The 18,216-nt window shown below is 46.7% G+C and overlaps 1 protein-coding gene across 1 annotated transcript; it reads right to left on the bottom strand.

Moving 5' to 3' along the window:
* Nucleotides 1–14,896: 14,896 nt before the first annotated feature.
* LOC123755147 (uncharacterized) lies at nucleotides 14,897–15,607 on the bottom strand. The gene has a single exon (XM_045737627.2). It carries the CDS (start codon nucleotides 15,605–15,607, stop codon nucleotides 14,897–14,899), a length of 711 nt encoding a protein of 236 aa, XP_045593583.2.
* Nucleotides 15,608–18,216: the final 2,609 nt, after the last annotated feature.

The raw sequence follows: 18,216 nt of genomic DNA, 5'->3' as shown, positions 1-18,216 counted from the left end.
CTGTCCCTCCAGTATTTTCCATGTGTATATTATTTGGTATCTCTCTCGTCTCCTTTCTAGTGAGTACATTTGGAGAGCTTTGAGACGATCCCAATAATTTAGGTGCTTTATCTCGTCTATGCGTGCCGTATATGTTCTCTGTATTCCCTCTATTTCAGCAATCTCTCCTGCTCTGAAGGGGGAAGTGAGTACTGTTGGGATCGAACTGTCGAAAACCCAACACATTTAAATAGGTTAGTTCTGTATTTGCTTTTGTTATTCGTTGTTAGCCATATGGATACTTTGATTTATTCAGGTGTCCGCCTCAGCCGGACCTATTGTCAGGTGCGACACACTTGGTGCTGAGGTCTGACAAAGGACAAGAAAATAAGATTGTATAAAACCTTCATCATGGATATATTCGGATATATCACGAATCACATAGGAGTATACATTATATACAATATATGACATGCATATATGTTAAGGCATTGTACATAAGTACAGTTATACATATTTAGAGATACTACGACCATGAAATTGTCGCCACTTGTCCATTGGTTCCTCCCACTTATAGATTATCTACTTTCCAGCAATTTGTACCACTATCAGGAAATCAGCGCGTTACCTCCACGCCGACCTCTAAATCTCAAAGACGGTATCTTCCATAACTTTCAAAAACGTCGACCATGCCTCGAGGTCCTCTTCCTTAGTGAGGGTGGAGCACACTAACAGTTGGGTCCGTTGGTCAAAACATCCAAACGCGACTACTGAGTACCTTGACTACACTGTACCTTGACTACACTGTACCTTGGCTACTGTGTACCTTGACTACACTGTACCTTGACTACACTGTACCTTGGCTACTGTGTACCTTGAGTACTGAGTACCTTGACTACACTGTACCTTGGCTACACTGTACCTTGACTACACTGTACCTTGGCTACTGTGTACCTTGAATACTGTGTACCTTGACTACACTGTACCTTGGCTACTGTGTACCTTGAATACTGAGTACCTTGACTACACTGTACCTTGACTACACTGTACCTTGACTACACTGTACCTTGGCTACTGTGTACCTTGAATACTGAGTACCTTGACTACACTGTACCTTGACTACTGTGTACCTTGACTACACTGTACCTTGACTTATGTGTACCTTGACTACACTGTACCTTGTCTACTGTGTATCTTGACTACACTGTACTTGGCTACGGTGCGGGCAGGGTATGGCCACCGTGCAGCCAGGGTGTGGCCACGGTGCCGCCAGGGTGTGGCCACGTTGCCGCCAGGGTGTGGCCACGGTGTTGCCAGGGTGTGGCCACGGTGCAGCTAGGGTGTGGCCACGGTGCCGCCAGGGTGTGGCCACGGTGCCGCCAGGGTGTGGCCACGGTGCGGCCAGGGTGTGGCCACGGTGCCGCCAGGGTGTGGCCACGGTGCTCCGAGGGTGTGGCCACTGTGCCGCCAGGGTGTGGCCACGGTGTTGCCAGGGTGTGGCCACGGTGCGGCCAGGGTGTGGCCACGGTGCCGCCACGGTGCCGCCAGGGTGTGGCCACGGTGCGGCTAGGGTGTGGCCACGTTGCCGCCAGGGTGTGGCCACGGTGCGGCCAGGGTGTGGCCACTGTGCCGCCAGGGTGTGGCCACGGTGCCGCCAGGGTGTGGCCACGTTGCCGCCAGGGTGTGGCCACGGTGCGGCCAGGGTGTGGCCACTGTGCCGCCAGGGTGTGGCCACTGTGCCGCCAGGGTGTGGCCACTGTGCCGCCAGGGTATGGCCACTGTGCCGCCAGGGTGTGGTCACTGTGCCGCCAGTGTACGCCAGGGTGTGGCCACTGTGTTGCCAAGGTGTGGCCACGGTGCCGCCAGGGTGTGGCCACTGTGCCGCCAGGGTGTGGCCACTGTGCCGCCAGGGTGTGGCCACTGTGTTGCCAGGGTGTGGCCACGGTGCCGCCAGGGTGTGGCCACTGTGACGCCAGGGTGTGGCCACTGTGCCGCCAGGGTGTGGCCACTGTGTTGCCAGGGTGTGGCCACTGTGCCGCCAGGGTGTGGCCACTGTGCCGCCAGTGTGTGGCCACTGTGCCGCCAGGGTGTGGCCACGGTGCCGCCAGGGTGTGGCCACTGTACGGCCAGGGTGTGGCCACGGTGCCGCTACGGTGAACCCATAATAAGTAAAAATGTAACAGGTGAAATATATTGGGCGCGCGTCATGAGTTCTGAAGTTAGACTTATAGGACATAACCGAGCCAGCGGAAGTGCTCATTCAGCCGACTTTCCCTCTGGCTAGACCGTGATTAACCACCTCATGGAGCACTGATGGCTTGGCATTATCCTCCCGCAACATGCGAGTTTCCCCCCTCACGCTCAGCTGAACATGGACGAATGTGCCGATTTGTTGGTGTCTGTCGGTCAACTTTTCCTCCTTTCATCTGGGCGGACCATTACGTGCAGTGATTCCCGTAGTGCAAGACCGGCTGAGTCAATCGCTTCCCAGGCGCCGCCCCTCGCCCGGCACATGCTCTAAATACTGAAGAAATGCTCCACTGCTCCCTGTGTATATCGGAGCATATTTCTTCCCTGTGGAAGTCCTGTTATATGTTAGAGCAGCAGAGTCAGGAGAGACATATTACATGTAGCTCTGTACACGACGGTTGCCATGCTAACTGTAAATGTACTGAGGGGAACCCGGCGGTGCCCGGGACAGTCTGTTTCACACACGCCTGGTGGTGTTTGTAAGACGACCGATAGCACAGGAGTTGGGGAGCAGACTCACATATGGCTGTCAACACCGAAAGGGTTAGAGTAATAATTCTAACACTAATCTCCTCAATATTTCTTACGTTTTTCTTCAGTGTCGAGGGTAATTGAAAAATTAACTCTCCAAAATTCATTCTTTTACATTTTTATTTTTGGTCTGACGCCTAAAAGCGTTTCGTAAGGCTTCTTACATTTTCAAAGACTTGCTTTACTCATAACATACATCATGATTATATTTGTTTTGGGTGAGGTGATATGATACAAATGTTTTGTGTGAGGTGGGTATTAATTGAGTATGAAAGGCGTAAGAATGAATGTAACTGAAGAAGGCCCTATTGACCCATACTTTCTCTTGCTGCTCCATATTGGTTCGGTGTCTTGAAGTGGGTAGAATATAGTTATGGGTTAATTGGCTGTTGATTGCTGGTGTTGACTTTTTGATGTGTAGTGCCTGACTGATGTCGAGCCGCCTGCTATCGCTGTATCTATCGATGATTTCTGTGTTGCTGGTTAAGATTTCTCTGGTGATGGTCTAGTTGATAGAAGAGATTATAAGTTCCTTGATGGAGCCCTGTTGTTTGTGCATTGTTAATCGCCTAGAAAGAGACGTTGTTGTCTTGCCTATATACTGAGTTCTTTGGGGCTTACAGTCCCCAAGTGGGCATGTGAAGGCATAGACGACGTTGGTTTCCTTTTAGGCGTTCTGTTTGGTGTCTGGGGAGTTTTCCATAAGCAGGTTGGCCGTTTTTTTGTTTTTGTTGTAAATTGTCAATTGTTTTTTCTGATTTTTGTCGGTAGGGATAACGTTCCTATTATTAATATCTTTCAGGACCCTTTCCTCCGTTTTATGAGCCATCGAAAAGAAGCTCCTGTAAAACATTTGAATAGGGGGTACAAGTGTTGTGCTAGTTGATTCTTCAGAGGTTGCATGGTGTTTCACATTTCTTTTTATGACGTCTACAACATAACTGTTAGAGAAGCCATTGTTGACTAAGACCTGCATTTCCCTACAGAGTTCTTCATCGACTTGCTTCCATCCTGAGCTGTGACTGAGAGCACGGTCGACGTAAGCGTTGACAACACTCCTCTTGTACCTGTCTGAGCAATCACTATTGGCATTGAGGCACATTCCTAGGTTTGTATCCTTAGTGTAGGCTGCAGTGTGGAAGCCTCTGTTCCTTTCCGTGACTGTTAAATCTAGAAAGGGCAGCTTCCCATCATACTCCATCTCGTAAGTGAAACGTAATACAGAATTCTGCTCGAATGCCTCCTTCAGCTGCTGCAGACATCTGGCATCAGTTACATGCATAAAAATGACATCAACATACCTGCAGTATATGGCGGGTTTCAAGTCCATGTCAACTAACACCCTCTGCTCGATGGTACCCATGTAGAAGTTCGCAAACAGGACACCTAGGGGAGAACCCATGGCGACCCCATCTACTTGCTTATACATGTGCCAATCCGGGCTCAAGAAGGGTGCCTCTTTAGTACAGGCTTGGAGTAGTTTCCTTAGAACGTTTTCTGGTATGTCAAGAGGAGTACAGGCCGGATCACGATACACTCTGTTCACTATCATCCCACTTGTTTCATCCAAAGGTACGTTGGTAAACAGCGACTCTACATCCAACGAGGCTCTTATCCCCGTGCTCCCCACAGTAAGTCAACGAATTCCTTTGGGGACTTCAGGCTGAAAGCACACGGTACATAAGGAGACAGCAAGCAGTTGAGTCGCTTAGCTAGTTTGTATGTGGGTGTGGGTATCTGGCTGATGATTGGCCGGAGTGGGTTTCCAGGCTTGGGGGTTTTGAAATTTCCATATGCAAAACCAGGTTTGTATTCCCCAATAACCTTTGGCAGGTGGAGTCCAGATTTCTTGGCGTTCACAGTTTCGATCAATCTGTTTATCTTCGTTTTCAATTCGGTTGTAGTGTATGGGAATGTCAAGACCCACAAGCCTGGAAACCCATTCCGGCCAATTATCATCAGCCAGATACCACACCCACATACAGACTGGCTGACTCAACTGTTAAGCGACTCAACTGCTTGCTGACTTCTTATGTACCGTGTGCTTTCAGCCTGAAGTCTCCAAAGGAATTCGTTGACGTACTCTGGGGAACACGGGCCACAGGGATAAGAGCCTCGTTGGATGTAGAGTCGCTGTTTATAACAATAACAACAGTTGATTGGGAAATTTTTATGCTTGTAAACTGCTTAATAAATTTAATCAAAGCCATCAAAGATTGAGAAAGATGTACACGTTCGTAAGTGCTTGCGTAACTGCTTCGTGAATCTGGCCCCAGGTTGATAGCACGTCGGCCTCACATGCGTTCAACTCGTCCTCGACTCAAGTCCATTCCATCCAGCGGTCGACCCCACAAATGCATTCGTCAATTTTAACATGCTGTTCATTTAAAACGGAAATTTTCTCAAATATAAATAAATATTAAACTATATTAGCATATTGTGCATATATAGGCATAGGTTAGGTTAGGTGTTTAGGTTCTGTTGGCGATTATTTGTATTTGTAGTACGTGGGTGAAGCATTTATAGCATTGTGGATCGAACAAAATTCGTCAGTGAACACTTGTTCCGGAAGTGTTCGGACGAAATCAGTTGTGAGTCGTTGGATACACGGTCGAGACCCATACACTCCTGGTGAATGGAAACTTATAGTATACTTTAGACATAAACACATTTCAGGACTCAAGTAAACTCTCGGTGAATATACACTAAGAGGGATACTCGTGGTATATATCCCATGCATTTGTAGACCAATCCACACACTAGAAAATGAAGGGACGACGACGTTGCGGTCCGTCCTGGACCATTCTCAATCGACTTGAGAATGGTCCAGGACGGACCCAAACGTCGTCGTCCTTTCATTTTCTAGTGTGCGGATTGGTCAACATGCTTCAGCCACGCTTTTGTGACTCATCGCCTGCCCATGCATTTGTACTACCAACAAATGATCAGATGATCATTCGTTGATCAGATGATGATTAGATGGGGGCCTAACAACGAAAAAAATCGGAAATATCGTAAAATATTTATATATTTGTAAAAATACTACGTAATTCTGGCAGCACCTTGGTGTAAACGATTATTTCTATTGTTAAAACTTATGTATTTATGGTAAATTTGCAGTTGCAATTGTGCAGAATTCAGTGACCCTCGGCTGGGGGAGCCCGGAAGGGTATTGCGCCATAGGTTCTAAACGTAGTTTTTTCCTAATAACGTAAAAAATAACTTCTTATGACAATTATTACACTCATTGTTGACCAAAGCACACACTAGAAAGTGAAGGGACGACTAACAAACGTGACCTAACATAAGCCTACCTTTCCATTTACCTTTCGTTCTCTTTCCTTCTTTTTCCCTTGTTTTCTCTTACGATCCCTTGCCTATTCTTATTACTATTCCCTTCTTATTCCTATGTGTATGACATAGTCGAGAAGGATACCATTGGAAGGATATCCCCGTCTACTTGGATGGGTATAGGAGCTGCCTCGTATGGGCCAATAGGCTTTCTACAGTTACCTTTGTTCTTATGTTCTTATGAACAAATCCACAAGGGCCGTAACGAGGGTTCGAACCTACGTCCGAGAGGACCCCAGACGCTGCCTTAATCGACTGAGCTACGACATGGTCAAAAGAATTGCAACCGGGAAATGATCCTGATTTACCACCGCATCCTGCAGCCTCTCCGAGACACAAACCCGGACTTTACGCAGTTCCCCCACGCACCCGAGCTATGTCAATAGGCTCTTCTACCTCTTTACATCATTACACACAGAAATCACATTAGCATGATGCATCAAATGAATAAATGTGTGTAGTGTAGTGAAACATGAGTGAAATCTAGTGAAACATGAGTGAAATCTAGTGAAATCTACACACAAATGTGTGAAGATTTGTGTGTGTAGTGTAGTAAAGTACGGGCGAAGAGGTAGAACAGCCTATTGACATAGCTCGGGTGCATAGGGGGGAGTTGTGTAAAACCCGGGTTTGTGTCTCGGAGAGACTTCTTGAGGTTATCTTGAGATGATTTCGGGGATTTAGTGTCCCCGCGGCCCGGTCCTCGACCAGGCCTCCATCCCCAGGAAGCAGCCCGTGACAGCTGACTAACACCCAGGTACCTATTTACTGCTAGGTAACAGGGGGCATAGGGTGAAAGAAACTCTGTCCATTGTTTCTCTCCGGCGCCCGGGATCGAACCCGGGACCACAGGATTACAAATCCAGCGTGCTGTCCGCTCGGCCGACCGGCTCCCGACTGCAGGATCCGGTGGTAAATCAGGATGATTTCCCTGTTGCAATTCTTTTAACCATGTAGGTTCGAATCCTCGTCACGGCCTTTGTGGATTTGATCATTTGATGCACCACGCTATTGTGATTTCTGTGTGTAGTGTCTTATGTTCTTATTCCTATTACTATCCCCTTTAATACACTTTACCTTTCGTACCTTTGCCTTACTTTTTCTTCCTCTATGATTACCTAACATAAAGCTTACCATTCCATTTATCTTTCTTTCTCTTTCATGCTTTCTTTGTCTTTCCCTTATTTTCTCTTACGACCCCTTGTCTATTCCTATTACTATCCCCCTTCTTTTTCCTGTTACTATTCCCTTCTTATTGGGTGGGTATAAATAGGAGCTCCCTCGTATGGGCAAATAGGTCTTCTGCAGTTACCTTTGTTCTTATGTTCTTATTCCTATTATTATCCCCTTTATTTCACCTTACCTTTCGTACCTTTGCATGGAACTTACACACCATGCTGACCGCATGCCTCTCTGCAAGGGTGCCAATTTTGAAAGAAATCGGTCGACGTCAACCTCAGCCACAGGTGGCCAAACTTTAAACTTATTTTACTCAAGTAAGTAATTTACAACTTCATGGTGCCTGGACTCTTTCATTTATTTATCAATTTACATGAAAATAGCACATTATATGTAGAGTTTGTGCTTCTACAATCTCTATGAGACACTTTTTTCCTACGTTCATTTATTGATTTTATAAATATTTATAAGCATCAGTTTGTTGCATATTTTTGTGGGGAAACTGAAAATTTTTATTATTGCACTAAACAATTTTTTGTTAAAACTGCTCATTGAAATCCTTTAGTATATGCTAGTGTGATAGGTGAGTGTCATAGAAATTATTTTAGTTGACACTTGTGTTTGTTGAGGCGTTTTGAAAAGTGTTGAAAAATTGTTGAATAATAGTTTTTTTTATTTTTCCTCACTTCCTATTTATGCTACGATGCAGGCTTGGACCAGTTGAAGCCCTTTTCATATAAAACTAGCAAATAAAGTTTGATTGAAATTGAACGACTTTTATTTTTTGGTGTTAGGCCTCAGTAAACATTATTATCAAACAGAAAATTTATAATAGTGTCAACGCCATCTATTGAGCGCACCCGACCACATTTTTTGTTACCCGGTGGAAGGTTGTGATCTTACTGACAATTGTGTAGTTTCATTTTTACTATACAACTTTTACTCTTCAGAAGTGTTGTGGAAGGTACATTGGTCATAGAATTTCACGGGACGCCTAATTGATGGTATCCCGGGGCCAGATTAACGAAAGCAGTTACGCAAGCACTTACGAACCTGTACATCTTTTCTCAATCTTTGGAGGCTTTGTTTACAATTATTAAACAGTTAATGAGCTCCGAAGCCCCAGGAGGCTGTTTATAACAATACCAACAGTTGATTGGGAAATTTTCATGCTTGTAAACTGTTTAATAAATGTAACCAAAGCCGCCAAAGATTGAGGAAAGATGTACACGTTCGTAAGTATTTGCGTAAGTTCTTTCGTGAATCTGGCCCCTGCTTCCCATCAATTGAGAACTTCACTCAGGTTTAGCAGATAGTGGCAGCGAATATTCAGAGTTGCAGTTTAATCTAGAGGAGACAGTGTCTCTGAGTGCGTGATACTCACATGGTCAAACGTTTGGGTCTCGAGTGATTGTACGGAAGGTTACTCAGTAGAACTCTGGTGTTGTATATTTCTTTTTTCTTTTCTTCAATACAAAAAAGAAGGTTAAAGTTTTCTTTAACTTTTCTTCAATAACGACCAACTTTTTAATTTGTAGTGAGGTTAAAGGTTGGCAACCGTTTCACTACAGTACCTGTATAATACAGCTACTACCAGTCACCAGTACTACAGTACCTGTATAATACAGCTACTACCAGTCACCAGTACTACAGTACCTGTATAATACAGCTACTACCAGCCACCAGTACTACAGTACCTGTATAATACAGCTACTACCAGTCACCAGTACTACAGTACCTGTATAATACAGCTACTACCAGTCACCAGTACTACAGTACCTGTATAATACAGCTACTACCAGTCACCAGTACTACAGTACCTGTATAATACAGCTACTACCAGCCACCAGTACTACAGTACCTGTATAATACAGCTACTACCAGTCACCAGTACTACAGTACCTGTATAATACAGCTACTACCAGTCACCAGTACTACAGTACCTGTATAATACAGCTACTACCAGCCACCAGTACTACAGTACCTGTATAATACAGCTACTACCAGTCACCAGTACTACAGTACCTGTATAATACAGCTACTACCAGTCACCAGTACTACAGTACCTGTATAATACAGCTACTACCAGTCACCAGTACTACAGTACCTGTATAATACTGCTACTACCAGCCACCAGTACTACAGTACCTGTATAATACAGCTACTACCAGTCACCAGTACTACAGTACCTGTATAATACAGCTACTACCAGTCACCAGTACTACAGTACCTGTATAATACTGCTACTACCAGTCACCAGTACTACAGTACCTGTATTATACAGCTACTACCAGTCACCAGTACTACAGTACCTGTATAATACTGCTACTACCAGTCACCAGTACTACAGTACCTGTATAATACTGCTACTACCAGTCACCAGTACTACAGTACCTGTATTATACAGCTACTACCAGTCACCAGTACTACAGTACCTGTATAATACTGCTACTACCAGTCACCAGTACTACAGTACCTGTATTATACAGCTACTACCAGCCACCAGTACTACAGTACCTGTATAATACAGCTACTACCAGCCACCAGTACTACAGTACCTGTATAATACAGCTACTACCAGTCACCAGTAATACAGTACCAGTATAATACAGCTACTACCAGTCACCAGTACTACAGTACCTGTATAATACTGCTACTACCAGTCACCAGTACTACAGTACCTGTATAATACAGCTACTACCAGCCACCAGTACTACAGTACCTGTATAATACAGCTACTACCAGTCACCAGTAATACAGTACCTGTATTATATCCAGGTTTATCCAAAGGAACCTTCACACCGCCTCCACCTTTTCTTAATGACCTGGGTAATTGAGCTAATTGACTGCTTAGAAGGACCAATTACGAGCCAGAGAATACCAAGAACGTCTATCCGAAATAATGAAGAGGACAGAATAAATTACTTATAAAAACGGCTTAAATTAGACAAGGGGAATATTAATATATGAAAATTACTTGGTAGAATCACGTGAAATTTTCAACTCGAAAATCAGGTTCTTGGAAATCAGAGTTAAAATTGAGGGAAATTTGGCTAAACACAAGTTAAATTAATTAAATTAACATTTCGTTTATTCACATAAATATATAATGCATTTTCCTAATTAATATTCTTGTCCTTCAGGCAATGAATAAAAATGGATTTTACAAGAGGTACTAAACGCAGAGTATTTTACCGTCTGTCTTTTTATTTGACCAAGATGTTCTGGTCTGTCTGTGGGTGAGGGACCATCACCTGTCTGTGGGTGAGGGACCATCACCTGTCTGTGGGTGAGGGGGCCACCACCTGTCTGTGGGTGAGGCCCACCACCTGTCTATGGGTGAGGGGCCGACCACCTGTCTGTGAGTGAAGGGACCACCACCTGTCTGTGTGTGAGGGACCACCACCTGTCTGTAGGTGAGGCCCCACCACCTGTCTGTGGGTGAGGCCCCACCACCTGTCTGTGTGTGAGGGACCACCACCTGTCTGTGGGTCAGGCCCCACCACCTGTCTGTGTGTGAGGGACCATCACCTGTCTGTGGGTGAGGGGGCCACCACCTGTCTGTGGGTGAGGCCCACCACCTGTCTATGGGTGAGGGGCCGACCACCTGTCTGTGAGTGAAGGGACCACCACCTGTCTGTGGGTGAGGGGCCACCACCTGTCTGTGGGTGACGGACCACCACCTGTCCGACTTATCCATCATTGGATGGATAAGCTGTCATCAATATGTAGACGAAGAATCATCAATAGGATGAATTGTCCGATGTAGTGTCGTACCATAAATCGTCTGATGGTTGTTTGACGTGTGATGAATCTTGTGAGGTGAGTGCGATGAATCAAGCTATGTTAGGCACTCATCCCCCACATCTCATCACGTCTTGATAATGGTCAAGAACATCACTTCCTCTCCTTTTAAGATTGGGAGATGGATTTCTAATTTTTAGTTAAGTTGTCTTGATCTACTAAATTGATAATACTAGTTGTAATATAATGAATTGTACGATTGAACTGCGGCATACGATGAATACTACGATTGTAGTGGCACGTGCAACGCATCATATGATGGTAGTGTGATGTATAATGAATCATATGATTGTAGTGTGTGATGTATAATGAGTCATATAATGGTAGTATGATGTATAATGAGTCATATAATGGTAGTATGATGTATAATGAATCATACGAGTGTAATATTACAGGTGATTTACTCTGTGATGGAAGTTTAACATATGAAGACGCTACACGAGTTGATGTGTAATGAACCTTAAGATAACTGGGAGATGTTCGACAAAATCTTCTGCAAAACATCTTAAAGAAAGAAATCTCTGTACTCTAGTGTTCCTATCCCACGAAAAAATACAGTATCACAGTTCTTTCTAGAATGAAATTGTTCACAATGCTAAAGCAGTAATAGTATTTTGGTTACCTTAGACGTTACTTATAAGAACAGTGATTATCGCCAAAGGAAGTTACTTAAGAGATAAATTACTTATCTTATGGACACATTATTAACATAATATTTGGTAATAAAGATGGTTCTAGTTCAGATAGAAACCAGTACCTATAGTAATGATTGTACCTCTAGTAACTATTTACTAGAAAGTACCACATTGAAGTGGTGGACCGCCAGAAAATTGACTTTTGTATTATTGAATCTGCACAAACGTGTTAAACATTTTTAACAACATAAATAAAAGCTCTAACCTAACCTAACCTTACCTAACCTAACCTAACAATCCTAGACCTAATACACGTTATCTTAGGGGGTTGCTAGTTCTGTTTTCTCTTGAATCTCTAACAATAATAGTAGAAAAAGTGGTTTACTTGCGCACCATCACTACATACTGCTACTTTACACTAAACAGTTACTATAGGTACTTTTCTGCCCAGACGAAGGGTGAGATAATGACCTTCTGGTAGTTTAGATGGTTCGGTAGTTAGCGTGGTCGACTCCCATGCAGGTGAGGACGAGGGGCAGGTGAACATATACCTCAAGCCCGTGTTCACCTAGTACAGACAGGTGCCTGGGAGTGTAGCCCGTGTTCACCTAGTACTGACAGGTACCTGGGAGTGTAGCCCGTGTTCGCCTAGTACTGACAGGTGCCTGGGAGTGTAGCCCGTGTTCACCTAGTACTGACAGGTGCCTGGGAGTGTAGCCCGTGTTCACCTAGTACTGACAGGTGCCTGGGAGTGTAGCCCGTGTTCGCCTAGTACTGACAGGTACCTGGGAGTGTAGCCCGTGTTCACCTAGTACTGACAGGTACCTGGGAGTGTAGCCCGTGTTCACCTAGTACTGACAGGTACCTGGGAGTGTAGCCCGTGTTCGCCTAGTACTGACAGGTGCCTGGGAGTGTAGCCCGTGTTCGCCTAGTACTGACAGGTACCTGGGAGTGTAGCCCGTGTTCGCCTAGTACTGACAGGTACCTGGGAGTGTAGCCCATGTTCACCTAGTACTGACAGGTACCTGGGAGTGTAGCCCGTGTTCGCCTAGTACTGACAGGTACCTGGGAGTGTAGCCCGTGTTCACCTAGTACTGACAGGTGCCTGGGAGTGTAGCCCGTGTTCACCTAGTACTGACAGGTACCTGGGAGTGTAGCCCGTGTTCGCCTAGTACTGACAGGTACCTGGGAGTGTAGCCCGTGTTCACCTAGTACTGACAGGTACCTGGGAGTGTAGCCCGTGTTCACCTAGTACTGACAGGTACCTGGGAGTGTAGCCGTGTTCACCTAGTACTGACAGGTACCTGGGAGTGTAGCCCGTGTTCACCTAGTACTGACAGGTACCTGGGAGTGTAGCCCGTGTTCACCTAGTACTGACAGGTACCTGGGAGTGTAGCCCGTGTTCACCTAGTACTGACAGGTACCTGGGAGTGTAGCCCGTGTTCACCTAGTACTGACAGGTACCTGGGAGTGTAGCCCGTGTTCACCTAGTACTGACAGGTACCTGGGAGTGTAGCCCGTGTTCACCTAGTACTGACAGGTACCTGGGAGTGTAGCCCGTGTTCGCCTAGTACTGACAGGTGCCTGGGAGTGTAGCCCATGTTCACCTAGTACTGACAGGTGCCTGGGAGTGTAGCCCGTGTTCGCCTAGTACTGACAGGTACCTGGGAGTGTAGCCGTGTTCACCTAGTACTGACAGGTACCTGGGAGTGTAGCCCATGTTCACCTAGTACTGACAGGTACCTGGGAGTGTAGCCGTGTTCACCTAGTACTGACAGGTGCCTGGGAGTGTAGCCCGTGTTCACCTAGTACTGACAGGTACCTGGGAGTGTAGCCGTGTTCACCTAGTACTGACAGGTACCTGGGAGTGTAGCCCGTGTTCGCCTAGTACTGACAGGTGCCTGGGAGTGTAGCCCGTGTTCGCCTAGTACTGACAGGTACCTGGGAGTGTAGCCGTGTTCACCTAGTACTGACAGGTACCTGGGAGTGTAGCCGTGTTCACCTAGTACTGACAGGTACCTGGGAGTGTAGCCCGTGTTCACCTAGTACTGACAGGTACCTGGGAGTGTAGCCCGTGTTCACCTAGTACTGACAGGTGCCTGTGAGTGTAGCCCGTGTTCACCTAGTACTGACAGGTACCTGGGAGTGTAGCCCGTGTTCGCCTAGTACTGACAGGTACCTGGGAGTGTAGCCCGTGTTCACCTAGTACTGACAGGTACCTGGGAGTGTAGCCCGTGTTCGCCTAGTACTGACAGGTACCTGGGAGTGTAGCCCGTGTTCGCCTAGTACTGACAGGTACCTGGGAGTGTAGCCCGTGTTCACCTAGTACTGACAGGTACCTGGGAGTGTAGCCCGTGTTCGCCTAGTACTGACAGGTACCTGGGAGTGTAGCCCGTGTTCACCTAGTACTGACAGGTACCTGGGAGTGTAGCCCGTGTTCACCTAGTACTGACAGGTACCTGGGAGAGTCCACACCTACTACAGGTTATTCAGAGAAGAACAATAAAGGAACAAACCTTCCCGCCTACCCCACCTGGGGTTTAAACCCGGCTCCCTGTCCAGGGTTTAAACCCTGGTCGGAACAAGAGGATTAGCATTTTATTCATGATTAAAAATGTATTCTTCATGCATGACCAGCCTGACATGGGAAGGTGGACTCAATCATATCATTAATCATAATCCTGAAATATGTAGGTGATTAGGACACAAGTATCTTTAATGTGGACACTGAAACATGTACTTTATGTGACCAGGAGCCAGATACATGTCTGTAATGAAGAGCCGGACACGAGTCAGTGATGATGAGCCGGACACGAGTCAGTGATGATGAGCCGGACACGAGTCAGTGATGATGAGCCGGACACGAGTCAGTAATGAAGAGCCGGACACGAGTCAGTAATGAAGAGCCGGACACGAGTCAGTAATCAAGAGCCAAACACGAGTCAGTAATCAAGAGCCGGACATGAGTCAGTAATGAAGAGCCGGACACGAGTCAGTAAACAAGAGCCGGACACGAGTCAGTGATGATGAGCCGGACACGAGTCAGTAATGATGAGCCGGACAAGAGTCAGTAATGATGAGCCGGACAAGAGTCAGTGATGATGAGCCGGACACGAGTCAGTAATCAAGAGCCGGACACGAGTCAGTAATCAAGAGCCGGACACGAGTCAGTAATCAAGAGCCGAGGTGTGTCGACGGCTCCCGAGGTGTGTCGACGGCTCCCGAGGTGTGTCGACGGCTCCCGAGGTGTGTCGACGGCTCCCGAGGTGTGTCGACGGCTCCCGAGGCGTGTCGACGGCTCCCGAGGTGTGTCGACGGCTCCCGAGGCGTGTCGACGGCTCCCGAGGTGTGTCGACGGCTCCCGAGGTGTGTCGACGGCTCCCGAGGTGTGTCGACGGCTCCCGAGGTGTGTCGACGGCTCCCGAGGTGTGTCGACGGCTCCCGAGGTGTGTCGACGGCTCCCGAGGTGTGTCGACGGCTCCCGAGGTGTGTCGACGGCTCCGGAGGTGTGTCGACGGCTCCTGAGGTGTGTCGACGGCTCCCGAGGTGTGTCGACGGCTCCCGAGGTGTGTCGACGGCTCCCGAGGTGTGTCGACGGCTCCTGAGGTGTGTCGACGGCTCCTGAGGTGTGTCGACGGCTCCTGAGGTGTGTCGACGGCTCCGGAGGTGTGTCGACGGCTCCTGAGGTGTGTCGACGGCTCCGGAGGTGTGTCGACGGCTCCCGAGGTGTGTCGACGGCTCCTGAGGTGTGTCGACGGCTCCTGAGGTGTGTCGACGGCTCCTGAGGTGTGTCGACGGCTCCTGAGGTGTGTCGACGGCTCCGGAGGTGTGTCGACGGCTCCTGAGGTGTGTCGACGGCTCCGGAGGTGTGAACTCATTTATATAAGAACTTCCATTACCGAGCAGCGACTGCGGCTCGAGTCGGCACTCACAAAATCTATTTGTCGATGATATTTGTGAGTTTAACACATGTTACTTATGAGTTATCATGTTATTTATGTTATGTTATTTATGAGTTATCAGCTATTTCTGGTCTCTTCCTCATCTGGTGGTAATGTTCTCAGTCTCTGAAGACCTACAAAGTTCATTGGCTCCATCATTTCGTGTTATCAATTCCATTGCCTTAACTACACCCTCGTCCTCGTTATCATGCATTCTCCATCATCAACTCACACGTAACTAGTTACTTTCACTGCTGTTGTATGCTTCCATTTTCCTCGTCAACTCTCTCTTGAATATATAGTTTAGAGTCAGCAAGGACGAGTGTAAATACAGGTTGAGAGGCGGGGTTCTTTATTGGTGTGGTGCTCAATCCATTTAGACCCGCTTGATACCTGCTTGATGGGGTTCTGGGAGTTCTTCTACTTCCCAAGCCCGGCCCGAGGCCAGGCTCGACTTGTGAGAGTTTGGTCCACCAGGCTGTTGCTTGGAGCGGCCCGCAGGCCCACATACCCACCACAGCCCGGCTGATCCGGAACTTCTCTTAGAAAACAGTCCACTTTTCTCTTGAAGATGTCCACGGTTGTTCCGGCAATATTTCTTATAGTCGCTAGGAGGACGTTGAACAACAGCGGACCACTGATGTTTATACAGTGTTCTCTGATTGTGCCTATGGCACCTCTGCTCTTCACTGGTTCTATTCTGCATTTTCTTCCATATCGTTCACTCCAGTACGTTGTTATTTTACTGTGTGGGAAATTAGGGACCTGGCCCTCAGTATTTTCCATGTGTATATTATTTGGTATCTCTCTCGTCTCCTTTCTAGTGAGTACATAATTTAGGTTTTTTATCTCGTCTATGCGTGCCGTATATGTTCTCTGTATTCCCTCTATATCAGCAATCTCTCCTGCTCTGAAGGGGGAAGTGAGTACTGAGCAGTACTCAAGACCGGACAACACAAGTGACTTGAAGAGTACAACCATTGTGATGGGATGCCTGGATTTGAAAGTTCTCGTAATCCATCCTATCATTTTTTTGGCTGACGCAATATTTGCTTGGTTATGTTCCCTAAACGTTAGGTCGTCAGACATCATTATTCCCAAATCCTTCATATGCTATTTACCTACTATGGCCAGATTCGATTGTGTTTTGTACCCTGTATTATGTTTCAGGTCCGCATTTTTGCCGTACCTGAGTACCTGAAATTTATCCCAGCGTGATTGTTACAAGCATAGATCTATGTGAGTTAGCGTAATTGGTCGTCGACAAATTGGCCAATTAGATTTCTGAGGTTTAGTCTATGCTAAAGTTTCCTCAGCAACTCTAAACTTTCATGAAGTGCCTCATAACTTCGTTAAACTTTTCCAACAGCGTTTTTAACTGGCAATGTTACTTTGTCTTCCCTATTCTTCATTACTTGAATTATTCAATTATTGTTGTATCCTGGACTAAGAGAAGAATATTTTAAAATGATTTAAATATTGTAATGCACTTGCAAATGGACCGTTATCACGTGTCCCTCACGTCCCTGAGGGAGACTGACACGTCCCTGAGGGAGCCAGACACGTCACATCCCTGAAGGAGCCAATCACACGTCACGTCCCTGAGGGAGACTGACACGTCCCTGAGGGAGCCACACACGTCACATCCCTGAAGGAGCCAATCACACGTCACGTCCCTGAGGGAGACTGACACAGGTCAAGTCCCTGAGGGAGCCTGTCACAGCCTTGTACCACTACCTGTGTTCCTTGTACTACTACCTGTGTTCCTTGTACCACTACCTGTGTTCCTTGTACTACTACCTGTGTTCCTTGTACCACTACCTGTGTTCCTTGTACTACTACCTGTGTTCCTTGTACCACTACCTGTGTTCCTTGTACCACTACCTGTGTTCCTTGTACCACTACCTGTGTTCCTTGTACCACTACCTGTGTTCCTTGTACCACTACCTGTGTTCCCTGTACCATTACCTGTGTTCCTTGTACCACTACCTGTGTTCCTTGTACCACTGTGTTCCTTGTACCACTACCTGTGTTCCTTGTACCACTACCTGTGTTCCTTGTACCACTACCTGTGTTCCTTGTACCACTACCTGTGTTCCTTGTACCACTACCTGTGTTCCTTGTACCACTACCTGTGTTCCTTGTACCACTACCTGTGTTCCTTGTACCACTACCTGTGTTCCTTGTACCACTACCTGTGTTCCTTGTACCACTACCTGTGTTCCTTGTACCACTACCTTTGTTCCTTGTACCACTACCTGTGTTCCTTGTACCACTACCTGTGTTCCTTGTACCACTACCTGTGTTCCTTGTACCACTACCTGTGTTCCTTGTACCACTACCTGTGTTCCTTGTACCACTACCTGTGTTCCTTGTACCACTACCTGTGTTCCTTGTACCACTACCTGTGTTCCTTGTACCACTACCTGTGTTCCTTGTACCACTACCTGTGTTCCTTGTACCACTACCTGTGTTCCTTGTACCACTGTGTTCCTTGTACCACTACCTGTGTTCCTTGTACCACTACCTGTGTTCCTTGTACCACT

Source organism: Procambarus clarkii, chromosome 28 (genome assembly GCF_040958095.1).
Source record: "Procambarus clarkii isolate CNS0578487 chromosome 28, FALCON_Pclarkii_2.0, whole genome shotgun sequence".
Lineage (NCBI taxonomy): Eukaryota > Metazoa > Arthropoda > Malacostraca > Decapoda > Cambaridae > Procambarus > Procambarus clarkii.
This window is presented reverse-complemented; position numbering and strand designations above follow the sequence as displayed.